The sequence below is a fragment of the Phaenicophaeus curvirostris genome, chromosome 3 (assembly GCF_032191515.1).
Source record: "Phaenicophaeus curvirostris isolate KB17595 chromosome 3, BPBGC_Pcur_1.0, whole genome shotgun sequence".
Taxonomy (NCBI): Eukaryota; Metazoa; Chordata; class Aves; order Cuculiformes; family Cuculidae; genus Phaenicophaeus; species Phaenicophaeus curvirostris.
The window spans coordinates 32,736,658-32,751,574 of NC_091394.1; the positions used below are offsets into that span (position 1 = coordinate 32,736,658).

Below are 14,917 nucleotides of genomic sequence, written 5' to 3' on the forward strand. Positions count from 1 at the left end.
ATCTGTCTTCATTATTCATTCAGCAGGATTTTTAATTCTTATTGTTTTCAGTGTGGCCCATAAAACATGGTAAGAATGACACAATCTGATCATCATCCTGCCAGCTTTCCACCTAAGCAGATTTTCTTCTCCACTCTAGTGTCACTTGGATCTAAAGGGGATAGAGAAGAGAGCAAGGTAGATAATAAAGGGATACCTACTGAGATAGATAGGGTTGCAAGACTCTGAATATCAGCTTTAATTCCTTCTGTAAGCATGTTCTGGGAACCTGGGCAAATAATTTAGCTCCCTATGCACCAAAAACTTTAAATACATGCTTATATTTAAACAGAAACGTCCACCTTCATTGCCACCCCAATACATCAAGGACAGGCATGTGGTGAAATGCACTGTTAAAATCAGGGTGCCCAGATCTCCCAGAGCTCACTGCTACTTCTGTAAAGGAGCAGTAGTACTAACAATTGTCTCTGCCCTCTGCCTTGCTTGTAACCCGAGAGAAGGGAAAACAATTCTAACCCAGACAAGTCTCTTGGGATGGCACGACAAATGTATGTGTACTGTCATACTCACAGAATTATTAGTCATAAAACCAGCATTTTGAAAAGACTTACTTCCTATTTTACCCATAAAGCATACCACACGTGGTAAACGTATTTTACTGTCAATGGGTTAGTTCTTCAGGATTACTCTATAGCGCGACTTTGCATACCAATTTTTTCTCCTCTTCTCCCATGGGCATATATACTAATAATTTAAAAGCAATCTACAACATGTCAAACTGCTTAAGGAGACTCTTAAGAACCTAATGCATGAAGTTAACCACTGGCATGATTTATTATTGAAGTTCCACTGTTATAACTTGACAATTAAGAAATATTGATAAATGTAAACACATTATTGATGTCAATTAAAAAGCACAAGATTGATTAACCTCCCAGAGGTATACCGGCACAAGCAGTTAGAGAGTAATCACCCCCAATAAGTATTCACTACTGACAAATGTGCATAGAAATTACACTGCTGTGAGACGAAGAACACTTTCAATTAATATATAAGATCATTCGAACACACAACCAAACCATTGGGTCAACAACAGAATTACAAACAAGATCTGTATCAACGTGCAAGGCTAAGTGACTGGGTCACATAATGCTCTCATTAACCATATACTCAGAAGAAAACACAGTTAAAAATTACCAAAGCAACTGCTCAGCAAGTGAATTATGCTCACAGGAGAAAGACTAAGAACATATTATTTAGCCACCACACTGCAATATTTGTAACTGCCCTGATGAGGAACAAGAGCTTGTTTAGAGGGCAAACAGCAGATTTTGGTTTCAAGGTATGTATTTATGTACATCGTACTGGTGACCAAATTATGAAGGTGAATTCAAAACTCTGCTTAGTAATGGTTACTTCCTGCAATGCAAATCACCTAGGAAGGACGTTCAGGCAGTCCATACCTCGAAAGGGGGAAGCATGTACTTGATGAAGAAGGTACTTGATGTACCTCAGAGAGAATAACAACTGGAATCACTCAATTTGTGAATAAAATAGGATTTGAAGAGTTTGGGCTCCTTTTTTCTTCTTCTTTTTACTTGTTTTCAGAATTAATGTGCTGGCATAATGCCTGTCACCAAGATGAAGGGCACTGCAGCTATAGCTTTTAATGGCCAAAAAAAAAAACCCCAGAAAGCACAGAGCTAAAGACAGCAGCAATGCACCACTACCAAGGAGACTGCGTAAACAACAATTAAACTTCTCTCTACACTTTTCTCTAGAAAACAGTTTTCCCTACTTCAACTTCCAAGGGCTGGATAAGACATGCTAATACTAGAGCTTAGCAACTTCCCCCCTTAAGCTTGGCCTTCCTCACAACTCCATGTATCAAACATGTTTCCCTCAAATACGAGCAGCTTACTACATATACACTTCAGAACACAAATTACTGTAAAAGCTTCTTTGTTTGAAAGAGCTTTACATGAAGGTCATATACGTTTATGTTTATTATCAAAATAAAACTAGATCACTGTGAATCTTCCTGGCTGCAAATTCAGTCAAATGGTATTAGTGACATAAACCGTGTATGCAATAGACCCTCAGAGTGGGCACCCAGAAGATTACAATACATAGCCTGCTTTTTTTTTTTTTTCTTGAAGCAACATTTTCAGATTTTTATTAAATGATAGTTAAAATTCATAGAATTTATAAACAGGTTTAATTATGGCAAGAATTTTTTTTAAAATAAAGAAACAATTGGCACCTCTGCAACTGGAGTGATGGAATAGTTTTAGTGACTGAACCAACAGAAGCAGCATGACAATAATAAGATGTGGAAATAAAATGCCAGATTCTTGAAGTAAATAGGACAAATAGAGGTCTTTGCAGGCTGGCCTTACGCTGAGAATGAAGAGGAGAATAAATACTTCAGACCTGCTAAACTAACTGTGGAAGAAGCACCCGATTCAGAGTGGCAGGTGAAGATTTTACATACTGCACTTTCAATGTGCTGAGGGGAGAAACAAGGCCAGCTGAAAGGACATAAACGAATGCAAGTAGCTTAAAGATGAGTTAAAACGCTCCCTCTTCCCTTTGTTATCTGTAAAGGCAAAAACTGTAAATGTAATACACCGAGAGACTGATGACTGAGCATGAGGAGAGAAAACGTCATTAAAAACTCCACTGTACCACAGCTACAGGACTAGGCAACCTGGTGGATAGTGAGGGTGACGCAAACATCGTCATCCTGAATTATGGACTGAAGTTCAAGGGCAGCGGAACGCAGTCCTGGGGATCTGAGGCACTTGAAGAAGGTGCCAAAGCTCCTCCTGGAAGTAAGTGTGCTTGCTTGGTTGCAGTGCCATTGAGCCTGACACCGACTCCTTCCGATAAGCAGTACAAAACCAGGAAGGAAAGTTTTCTTAGCAAGAAAAGTGATGTAAAACCCCAACAGATTAAAAAGAAACCAACAAACTGTGGGAGATCAAAATAGAGGTCACTCCAACAGCACTGTTGTCTTTTACTTTTCTCAGAAGTCCTCAAAACAGCAATCCCTTTCATTTCCTCAAGGTCTAGCTGTACTTAGAACTATTTTATCCTATGACAACAACACTGAAAAAGGACACTCAGGAAAGATCTATGTTCTGACATGCACGTAAGTCACAATACAAATGAAAGGCTTTTACAAGTTTATCCATTTCATAAATAACACACAAAACCGCCATATTTCTCTTTCTCCTATTAGGTAAAAAAAAATACCCTCCACAAATGTCCTGCTCTGCAGCAGATAGCACACAGCAAGACAGACAGAAAGGTGCTCAAAGGTTAATGTACTTTGATGTTAGAAACTCACAGTTCAACTCTCTCTCAACTGGCACCACAACAAACCAGACTGGCAGACATCAACTCAAGATCACACAGTCAGATTAGAAACATGGCAGAAGCAACTTCAGCTACGATCAAAACTACCAGTACTTATTTCTACCTTCCCTCTTTTGGCAATATTTCATATTTATACTAGGTCATACATGTACTTTCTGTTACTCTCCTCATTTGGAAGAGGCCCCCTCAAAGTTTTGTTGCCACAGTCTTCCCTATGAACCATATTCATTTACACACTAGGCAGAAGCTTTTGAGAAATCAAACACAGGAAAGCAGAAAGCAGGAAGGGATGAGTGGCAAATAAACACAGTCCCCTGAAAATGCGAGCTTACCTTGCTTCTGGAGCTTTCTTCGGCACAATATGGTTCAATCAGTGCTGCTAACAGTTTCAAGATGCTACTAACCAGCCAGACTGATGAAACTTTCTCTTCTCCATCTGGAAATTTACAACTAGCATGTATTTGATCAGATGTGACATACTGCCAGGCCAAATTGCTCACTAGAAAGTTAAGTCCTTCTCCTGTCCTCCAGCCAGCCCTCCTCTGTGCATAACATCAGATCCTCAGAGCTCCGGATGCATTATATAACTACTTACTATTTATGATAAGGCCCCAGCCTCACTGGATTAGCCACAGAATACAAGTAACGAAAATAATGACAGCTCTTTATGGCAAATAATTAAAGTATTTTAAAAGCAGCTGCCTACACTCAAGAGTTTATTTTTTATTTAGGAAAGGTTCCTGAATACATCAAGTGCTATGTTTTACACTAAGAGTATTAGATCAGAAAGACAAAGCCTCATTCTACCTCTGAATTACCTCTGGTTGTAGCCTAAAGGTTACTTTCAATGCAAGGTCTGCTTTGGTATTTAACATTGCAGGCAGAACCTGCCACTTGTAATTTAGTCAGCAGGGCAAACAGAAGCAAATCACTTGTGAAGAAAATACTATCATGCTCTCCATCAGGTGAATTAAACGAAAGCCTACGGACTAACACTTCTCTGGAGACTCACACAGGTGTAACCTGGAGAGCCAAGCCACCTGAAGATGAGTAGAATGTCCGTCACACTTGCTACACATACAGATGTTAGACATTAAGCTGATATGAAAGTTATGGGCTTTTGGCATCTGCATGTTTCCAAAGCTATCCTATGTGCAAGATGAAATAGCTGTTTGATAAGGCTGGCCAAAGCAGACACCAGTGCTAACGTGTCCTGTGAAGGGCCCAGTCCTGATCCACCTAGCTTTCTATTCAAATTTATCAAACTATTTTCAAGATCATTCCTACTGCATTTTTTCCTTTGTTTCACACCCTGCACCGCCCCCCCGCCCCGGTATTTACCGAACATAAAATGTGTTTACTATCATACTGGAATATAAACTCAGTACAGTTCTGAACTTAATGCCTCCCTGCTTCAATTTCAAGCTTTCTTTTCTTTACTAAAAGACAGGTATTATAGATCCTACCTTACACCTTCCTCTACCTGCACCTGTGTCTCTTTCCAAGTAAAGAGCACTAAAAATTAGCATGTTAAGCATTTCTGTTCCTTTTTTAATCATATTCTTCCTTGCAGGCTACTGTTACAAAAGAAGAAATAAACGAATGTTTATTTCTCCAGTTATGTTTTTAAATCACACCTAAAGTAAGGGCAACTTGACCATAGCAAATACTACTTAAACAACCCTAAAAACATCACCCCAAAGAGATTCGGAATCTTAAAAAAAAAAAAAAAAAATCCAAAGAAAAAAATCATAGAATCATTAGGTTGCAAAAGACCTTAGAGATCATCAACTCCAACCGTACCTGTCTAACTACTAAATCACGTCCCAAGCACCTCATCTACCCACTTTTTAAATATCCCCAATGCTTTCTAAAAACCAGTCAGCTGATTAAATTCAGTGTTTGGCTTTACCACGAGCTTCCAGCTTTTCCATTTAGCTGGAGAAATGGGTCTGTGAGAACCTCATGAGGTTCAACAAGGCCAAGTGCAAGGCCCTACACCTGGGTCAGGGCAATCCCCGATTTCAGTACATGATGGGGAATGACGTGATTGAGAGCAGCCCTGCAGAGGATTTGGGGGTGCTGGTCGATAAGAAGCTCAATACAAGCTGGCAACATGTGCTCGCAGCCCAGAATGCCAACCATATCTTCGGCTACATCAAAGGAAGCGTGGCCAGCAGGTCAAGAGAGGTGATTCTGCCCCTCTGTTCCTCTCTAGTGAGACCTCATCTGGAGTATTGCGTCCAGTTCTGGAATCCTCAACAAAAGAAGGATATGGAGCTGTTGGAACAGGTCCAGAGGAGGGCTACAGAGATGATCAGAAGGCTGGAGCACCTCCCAGACAAGGACACACAGAGAGTTGGGCTTGTTCAGCCAGGAGAAGAGAAGGCTCCAGGGAGACCCTTACAGCGACCTTCCAGTAACGTAAGGGGGCCTACAAGACAGCTGGGGAGGGACTGTTCACAAAGGCATGTAGCGATAGGACTAGAGGCAATGGGTATAAACTGGAGAGGGGCAGATTTAGACTAGACATAAGGAGGAATTTCTTCATGATGAGGGTGTTGAGGCACTGGCACACGTTGCCCAGGGAAGTTGTGGCTGCTCCATGCCTGGAGGTGTTCAAGGCCAGGTTGGATGGGTCCTTGGGCAGCCTGATCTAGTGGGAGGTGTCCCTGCCCATGGCAGGGGGGTTGGAAGTGGATGACCTTTAAGGTCCCTTCCAACCCAAACTATTCTATGAATCTTGGTAAATACATGTAGGGAACTAATTCAGTAAAAACTTATGATCTGCTAAAGCAACTGAAAACTGACTACCAGTATTGCAACAGGCTAGGAAGGGCAAGAGGCTCAACCATTTACTAAATTCTAGATGCCACTGCAAGTATTCAGAAGCATGCACATGCTTGATTACCTTCAAGAACTGATACCGGGCAGATCCTGTTCTAGCACAAGTCACTTTGTGCATTGTTTGATTATGCCATTCACCTCCTGCTCTTCTGCATTTGAAAAACTCTTTCCTGTGTCTACAGTTGCTTTAATACACAAAACGGCTCCAGAGGTAGCAATAGTCCTTTCTCTGCATAATGCTGGCTCTATCCTGGTTGGAATGTGTAGGTGCAACTGTAATGAATAGAAATTTATGACTGGTAAAAAAGCAGCAAACTACTACGGACAATCATCTAAGAGATAAGACCTGTAAGTCTATATATTTTTGTAGGGGGGAAAAAGGTACTTGCCATTTGAAGCTGAAAATAAAATAACCAAGGAGCTTCTCAAGAAAAGCAGTCAATTAATCTGCGATTTCAAAACTTCCTTGCAGTGACCATCTTGTTAGAAGGAATCCATATTAGAGATCAAACATAACTGACTGCCAGTGGGAAAATGTGACTTGCCAATATCATATCCATTCCTGAATATGTGGGTGCTTCACCCTGTAACTTGGACTGCTTAAAAAGATTTTCCAGCTATTTTTTCCTCCTGGCTTCAAAACTGCTACCAACATAACCAAATACATTACACAATATTTTGTAACTTTCTTACATGTTCATAAAAACTGGACAGAAATTACTTGTGGCCTGAAACTAAAACTACTAATAAAAATTTCCATAACAAACCTTGTCCTGCTAAGGGCAGCCAGCCTACAGTGCTTTGCAGTATAAATACAGGTATCTTCAGATACAGAGACTATTTCTTCAAGATTGAAAAGTTCCTTGAGACAGTAAACTCCAATATCACTCACAACTGTGTAAATTGGTACCAGTGACCTGAAAGCTCAATAATATGCTTTCAGTCAAGAAATACATACACCTTGGCTTTTACTAATCTACCTGCTCTTGCTGCAAACCAATCGCAGGGTAACTACAAATAAACTGTGAAAAACAATGGGAGTATTTACTGATAAAGCCACAAACGATGAGCAATAAAGTCCAAAGCAGGTGCAGTAAACTGAGGTACTTCTAGCTTTTGTTTTTTAAAGTAACTCTTAAGAAATTGCTTGCCTTGTTAACACTTACTAAACATGCTTTAATATTTATATTGGTTTAATTAACAAAAATATGCTTCCTTATGCTGTGTTTCATAATAATGAGTACTGTATTGGTACATTTATTTAGTATCATTTCCACTTCCATTCACCTGTTATCTGAATCTATGATATTGCTAAGATGAGATACTCCTAATGAGCACCTAAAGAAGGTGCAGTACTGGGTTACACACTGTAGCTACCAGCTGTACCGACAACTTGGCTTGTATAAAAACCCATAATAAAAGTCGAGAAGAACTGTTCAACTGCTCTTATTTTACAAAAATTTCAAAACAAGTCCATACTAAGTATTTTTTACTAGAAATGGCAAATATGAAGAAACTCAAGATTATGATATCAAAATTTCACACTAAGTACAACATGGATTTTTATCCAGGCATAGTCTTGAAGAATTTCATTAAAAGAAATGGAGCTAAAGTTACTATAAATAATGAATACTGCAAGGATTAGAATGTACTTACAACACGCTGCAAACATGAAAAATGCTGCAAGTACTAAATAGTTATTATCAGTGGAACTTTTTTAATAGAGTTCTTGTACACATTCCTTCATTCTTCTACACACCTGAAGGGAACAGTTAAGAAAGGTCAAGCCTCAGAAAAATGACTCAAATTCAAAAGAAAAAAAAAGTTCAAGTGTTCCCTTGGAAAACACTGATGACCAGCCAGCAAAAGAAGGCAGATCCATGCCACCTGATGGTCTAACTGCTCATGCAATGCCTCTTGTCTTCCTGCTATAGGTTTGTGCAAACCATGGTTCTCATCAGTTTAAATAATTTAAAGAAACAAACAAAAGAATCTAAAATATCAGAACTGAAGAGTACTGCAGTTGTGTGATGTAAAAACCAGTACAATTGATATCAAGACTTCAGAGCTGCCAGAAAAAACAAATTAATCCTTCTCAGTTGGACAACAAGATGACAGGTAGCTTCCAGCTACAATCTAAAACTGGGGAGAAACACGTAAGAATGAGATGTTCTATAAATTAAAACAGGGATTTAATCAGAGCACACAGGTCTAGCACAGCTTTCTGAATTTCCCTTTTATATTTTCAGTTAAAAACTTGAGAGGCAGCATGCCACGAAGAAAACAGCAAACATTTCAAACAACTCAGTATTATGCTTTCTTCAAAGTGGCTTCTATAAATCTTGAATGTCAGCAACTGCAGTAAAGTTTCAGGGCAAATTCTGCTACTGCTAACATATTCCAACAGCAATGGAAACTCATCAATGAAGTAGTACTAGTATATCTGGGGAATGGCTGTTATGATAACCCTCAAAAGAGCCTCAAGACTTAGCCTCAAAGCTTTTTAAAAATATCCATTCCAAATTTACTTGTGACAATGCATTTCTCAACTCCCTTCTTTACAAGGAAGACAACACAAACTGTGCTGTTTACACAGCAAACATGCAAAAAACCCTTTCACAAACAGTACTGAGAGAAGAATCAGAGTTGCTTCTTCTTTTAGCAAGACTACTCTTAAATCAAAACCAATAACATGCAGAGGAGGACTAAGACAGAGATTAATGCTCCTCCATGCTTTTCAGCTTTATAAAGCTACTTTTATAACATTGAAGTAAATTGTACAGTGACTGACATGAACAAAATGACAGTAATCTGTCACTATTTCACATTTCCCACTAGGCTGATTCAAATAGTTATTTATGAACCTTACACTTCAATGGTCACTTTGATGACTAAACCATAAATTAGAATGTAAAGTGAATATAAATTTGATTCTAGAGTAACAACAAATTGTCAGCATAGTGGGACGTTATTTAATTTCTATTGACACACTATGAAAAAGTCAGCAATATCAAGATGTGCTACATCATAATAAACCCCAAACTTAGCAAAAAAATGTACCCTAGATATCATGCTTGCTTCAGTGCTCCTGCAGTTAAAAATAAAAGCACTTTATATTATGCTTCGCTAGTTTTAAATATAAAGCCTTAATAATGTCAGATGTCTTCATTACTTAGATCTTCAATTAAACAGGAAGCAAGAATGAATTTTTTTTACTCAGAGTATAATTAAATTTGACAACAAGTAAATTTTAATATGAATTTAGATGCTACGGCTCTTAATAGCCCTGATGAAAAGCTCGCTTTCAAGACAGTGTTGCTATTTTCTCCAATATCTATTTCTTGCTTTACAGCTGAAAGTGAGATGACACTGAAACCTAATGGAAATTATGCAAAGAAGAACAGTTCTCAATTTTTTAGAAAAACTTTTTTTTTTGGGAGGTATGGGGAAGGAATGACTCAGAAAAAAAAAATCCTTATTACCCAAACATCAAGTCTTGCAGAGATTCATGTATCAAAAAACTATCTTGATAAACTAATTTTCTTTTATCAGATTATTTTGCATTGAAAACTTCCATTGCCTGTTACGTTACTGTGTGTGTTACTCCTGCAAATACATAAGATAAACACATACATCCTTCCCACACTGAATGCAACATTATTATACTTTGTCTAGAAAATTTCTAGAAGTGACGTATGAGAGATTCAAGGTAAGTCTCACTGTTCTGGTAGTGTTAAAAATGGGAAGATGCACCAAAATCTTTAATATTCCTTATTTTTCAAGTATATTTTCCCTGGAATTCCTACATGGAATGATACAAAAATGTGATCCAATTTAAAACTACTTTAGCTTCAGCAGATTGGTTTTTCATGTGGGAGTAACCCCTTAAACAGATGAAAAATGAAACAACAAAAAAATCAAGCAAACCCCCTGCTGTTTTAACAACAACCAATGCCATTCTACACTATTCTAGTATGTCCTAGTAACAAAGATAGCCTTCAAGTAACAAACACAAAACAGAAAGATAGCTACTTAATGTTATTTACTTGACAACAGTTGGATTATAATATATGTAAGGTATTTATATTAAACACTAGTTTTCTATGTTTGCAAAAGTAAAACATATGTGAAGAGATTTTCATATTCTGAGAATTCAAGCAGTGCCGGGCCAGGGAACTAGAACGCTACATGCCCTTTTTGCTTCTGAACATCCTCCTGGCTGAAAAATTTAGTAGCGGGCTACTTTACGGTTCTGCTACTGTTATGAAAAAAAGCAGAATCCATGCTAAGAAAAAAGAACAAACCTTATCTGATCTTCTGTCGTTGTTGTTTTCTTGAATGAAGAACATTCACACATGCACAACGTTTTTACCAGTAAAAAATAGAGGCTAACATAGGAAACAATTACCTATTGTTCACATACAGGCTTATTAGACATACTCGTGCATGTACAGGCAAATGTATATGCTTATGATCAAAATATTCACTAGCAACCAATGAAATCAAACTGTCCTTAAACCAAACAACTCCTTTACAAAGGACAGCGAGTGGGTACACCAGCCAGATTAACCAAACCTGCCTACCCCTCCTATATTTTTCCAAGGCAGCTGAAAGACCTATTTAATGCTGAGGCACAATCTTAAGGGTTAAAAGACAACTTCCTAAACAATTCAAGACAAGATCCATACCCTAGAAGGAAAAGAGTTTGCCCTGTCAGGAGTCTGTTTTAGAGGTATCTTTTCCTCAGGGTCTACAGTAACAAGGTAATCTAGGTGTTCACAGGACTCACAGGAGAGAGGAGTTTTATTTTAACATCTGTCCCAGACCTAAGATAACACAGAAGAGTCAGAAGAACCATGTTTTGTCAGAGGAAAAGCTGGAAAGCTTTTATTTTAGCAAGACTTACCCACTGTCTGACTTGGAACCCGTGACAGCCAAATCCTACCCACATCAAGTCAGGGTACTTCAAACACTAAGGCACTGCAAAACACTGTCCTCATTTCAGCATCCCAGATACACAACTATAAAATGGGAACAATATTTCACAGAATCACTAGGTTGGAAAAGACCCATTGGATCATCAAGTCTCACCTATCTCAAGTGCTTTGATATCTTCAAATCAAACTTTCTTCGGAAGTACTTGCTATTATAAAAAAGTTGTGCCAAGTAGGTCCTAGGTAAGGTACTTTAAAACAAAAGTAGATTTAGTACACTTCAGACACCCATTTCATGGCAGAACAGTTGCTGTGGTAGCCTCACTAATATTTTCTAATTAATGAAAGATATGGTGTTTACATTCTTTCATACTACCATCACCAAGCATTTTCTGACATGCTGCCAGGAATTAATCTTAGCCATAATCTAGAAGAGATTTTCTGTAGCATTTTACAATAAAAGACCCTGCATCCACAAATGGTAACCTCTTTGATGCAGATTTCTGTAAATGGAAGACATTGACCCTGTGCATTCATCTTTTGTCACCCCCTATGATCGATGTACTCCTCTTGTTTGAAGCAATTGAACTGGTCCAGGCAGATGGTCAGCAGGTAGGCCTAACTGAAGTCAGCCCTACTGTGTGAGGTTATCAGTGAGAACTCAGCACCAAACACCTAAAAAATCCAGTTTTGATTGGAGACTGGGCTGATAAGCAGCCGAAACTGCATTAACACAGCAGAAAATCTGACTACAAGTCAGCTACTTTATACTATAAACCTCTGCAGCCATCAGAGTCAATTGAGCTCTCTCTCCTTAGCAGGTGGCTGTGAGGTGGTGACCTCCCCTGCAATAGGGACACCACTCAAGGTTACCCCTTGAGGCTGAGAGATCCCTCACCTGACACCAGGCATCAGTGGGTTGGTAAGTAAAATCTTTTGCAACGAGTAGCATTTAAGATACATATAGTAAGCTTAAACAATAATCTTTGTAGTCTATAATAACCTTCTCTGTAATATAGTGAATAGTGACTGCACTTAGATATTTTACGTACCTAAATTTACTGATTAGAACTCAATAAACTAACTGCTAGCTCAGATATGTTTGAGTACACTCTGACTCTTCTGTAACACCTCTTCCTTCTTTCTTTTCTCCAGCCTCTAATACTTCTCTGGAGAATACTGGATATTAAGGCTCTCCAAGATGAAACCTCAAACAGATGAGCTGAAAATGCTACTCATCATCTACAGATAGGAGAAAACACCCCCCAAAGTTTAAATATAACTGCATTGAATCAATCCAATCTGAATTGCTTCTTCAAGACATGCTTTTAAAATATAAAACCAGCAGCGTTTGGGATAAAAAAGATAGCAAAGCTATGATAGCACAAAAGAACACCTGTTCTTGGGAGAAAAAAATTAAAATAAATAATTTAACTTGCACCAAAATACTCATACTTAATTGCCAAATCAAAGGGTCCAGCTTCCTACTGAAATAAGAATCTAACTAAGTGACCTGCTAGTCATTGAAAGATTCATGTTCAAACAGTCTGTGGAGGAACAGCTGCACACATTCACTTGGTATTTAATAAAAGTACTACTGAGCTCTGACTGATATCAGCAAGTGCAGAATTTGCAAGGATGGACTGCTTAAGCATTGCGAGTGCCCCTAGAGAGTTTAGACATAGAAGCTCTTTCTTCAAATTTCCAGGGGGCACTTTAGATAGACAGTGGGTATGTGTGTGAACTAATAAAGCATGTCAAGTGCAACAGTGTCATTCATGTCTAAATAATATGGTACCCAGTGGAAGGAACAGAGATGCTATAAATGCTACTCAGATGAGGTCAGAGAAAAATATTGCCACTGAATCAACTTTTTCCAAAGCCTGGACATATTTAGCCACTATTTACTAAATTCACTTCAGGGTTTTCTTGTTCTGCTGCTGTTTTAACACTGTATCGGGTGGTGGGGAAAAACACACACAGAAGGTGAGACTATTTGGAGTGAGTGTCACTGTCACTCTTCTAAGCCTAGGATGGACCAATTAAATTGTAAACAAAAGGAATCTAATACATGTGAACTAGAGAAAACAGATTCAAAAGGAAACTGGGGCATAACAAAGAAGCAGAGTGAAGGGACAGTAAAACAAACAGCACAAAAGGTAACAGAAGAGCAAATAAACTTTCTACAGCAAGGCCTGTTTTGGTTAGTGGAACAAAACATCCCTAAATCTCCTATTGTAACCATCATGGATAAACAGCTGTTTCCCACCCCTTCAATCTCAGACATTTTGAGCAAGGATCTATTTCTTCCATCTGTAGTGGCATGAGACAGTTGACTGAAGTGTGTACAACTCTTAGATAAAATGAAAGAAATAAACATACCTGCCGATGAATAATTTCTAGGTTTGCTTTGGCTTTATTCACTAGTTCTTCTATTTTTTCAGAATCCTTTATATTCTTGTTTTCTCTGAAGGCATCTCTTATCCTTCTGATGGCATACATTCTAAACACAAACAATAAAAAGACATACATTCACAGAAGTGCCACAGTTCATGACATTTCAACATTATTGAAAAGATGTTGATTTTTGAAAAATAAATACATGCGCGCGCGCACACACACACATATAGCCCAGTTTTATACATATATCTTTTCATTCAGGGGTTTGCCTTGCCTGAGTCGAAACAGCGACAATTAAAAAAAAAGTTTTACTGGAAGTTATTGTAGAAAATTTTCATATTTCTTACATCAGTCCAGTCCTTACTACTTGTTATTGCTGTAAACATACTGTTGGATGATACTGCAAAGCTCAAGAATATCACAAAAAGCCTAAGAATAAAGAAATCATCCCCCAAATTATTTTGTGTCAGTGCAACAATTCTTATTCTGCACACTCTAAAAGTCACTGAGCTAATCACTAAATACATGACACATCATTATTAGTTCCAACTTTGTAATTTAGCATTCAAAGGTAGACTGATCGACCAACCACAACAGAAAGAGCTCCTTCTGTGTCACCCCTTTGCTCTCCTGATAAGTATATTTTACCTTGAAGTCCAACACCTCCTCATCCATTTCTGCACTAAGAAGCAATAGCAGGACATGATCTCTGCAAGGAGGCAGAGGTTAGGATCTCTGGTTTCCAAGAGCAAGATCAAAAGCTGCAGCCATCTCCAAATCCTTCCTCTTTCTTTTCAACCTAGTAAAGAACCTTTATGCAGTTTATAGTGTACTGCTCAACAAAAAATAAGGCCATTTTTAATACTAAAACAAAATCTTCAGACTGAGCTATAGATACTTTCACTACACGCACGCTTTGGAGAGGAAGGAGAAATCGCAGTAAACCAATCATGCTCAGCTATCTTGATTATGTCCAGTATCACTTTTACTACAGAAAGCAAAACCCTATGCGGGGTATTGCAAGGGAAAAAAAAAAGCTGCTGCCAACACCACAAATAGTATAGTATTTCAACAATCATTTTCAATCTCATATAAAACTGAAACATAAGACACAAAATTAACTGAAACAAGATCATAAAAAACTCTAAGGACAACGTTGAAAAATAAAAATATTGGGGAGGACACCGAGGAAAGGAGAGGAAGAAGAATAGCCAGTGGCACTCCATACCATTAGATGGTGCTATCCAGCTCCTAATGTGGCCTCCACCAGCCAAGTGGAATATTTTCTCTTTGAGCTCATAAATAATACATTTCAATCACAGGAATCAGAATGGTTATGGAGTGCCACCCTGCTG

General features: G+C 38.3%; 1 protein-coding gene across 3 annotated transcripts in view; it reads right to left on the reverse strand.

The window, feature by feature from the left end:
• Window positions 1–14,917, reverse strand: part of LYRM4 (LYR motif containing 4) — a 93,680-nt gene that overhangs the window by 57,255 nt on the left and 21,508 nt on the right. For 2 of the 3 annotated variants that reach the window (XR_011337158.1, XM_069853603.1), the window contains exon 2: window positions 13,545–13,665. The exons of the other annotated variant lie outside the window; for it this stretch is intronic. Coding sequence is in view for 1 of the 2 variants with exons in the window: in XM_069853603.1 (XP_069709704.1) it covers window positions 13,545–13,665 (121 nt within the window). In the remaining variant the exon portion in view is untranslated. The remainder of the gene's footprint in view (window positions 1–13,544; window positions 13,666–14,917) is intronic. 3 annotated transcript variants of the gene reach the window in all.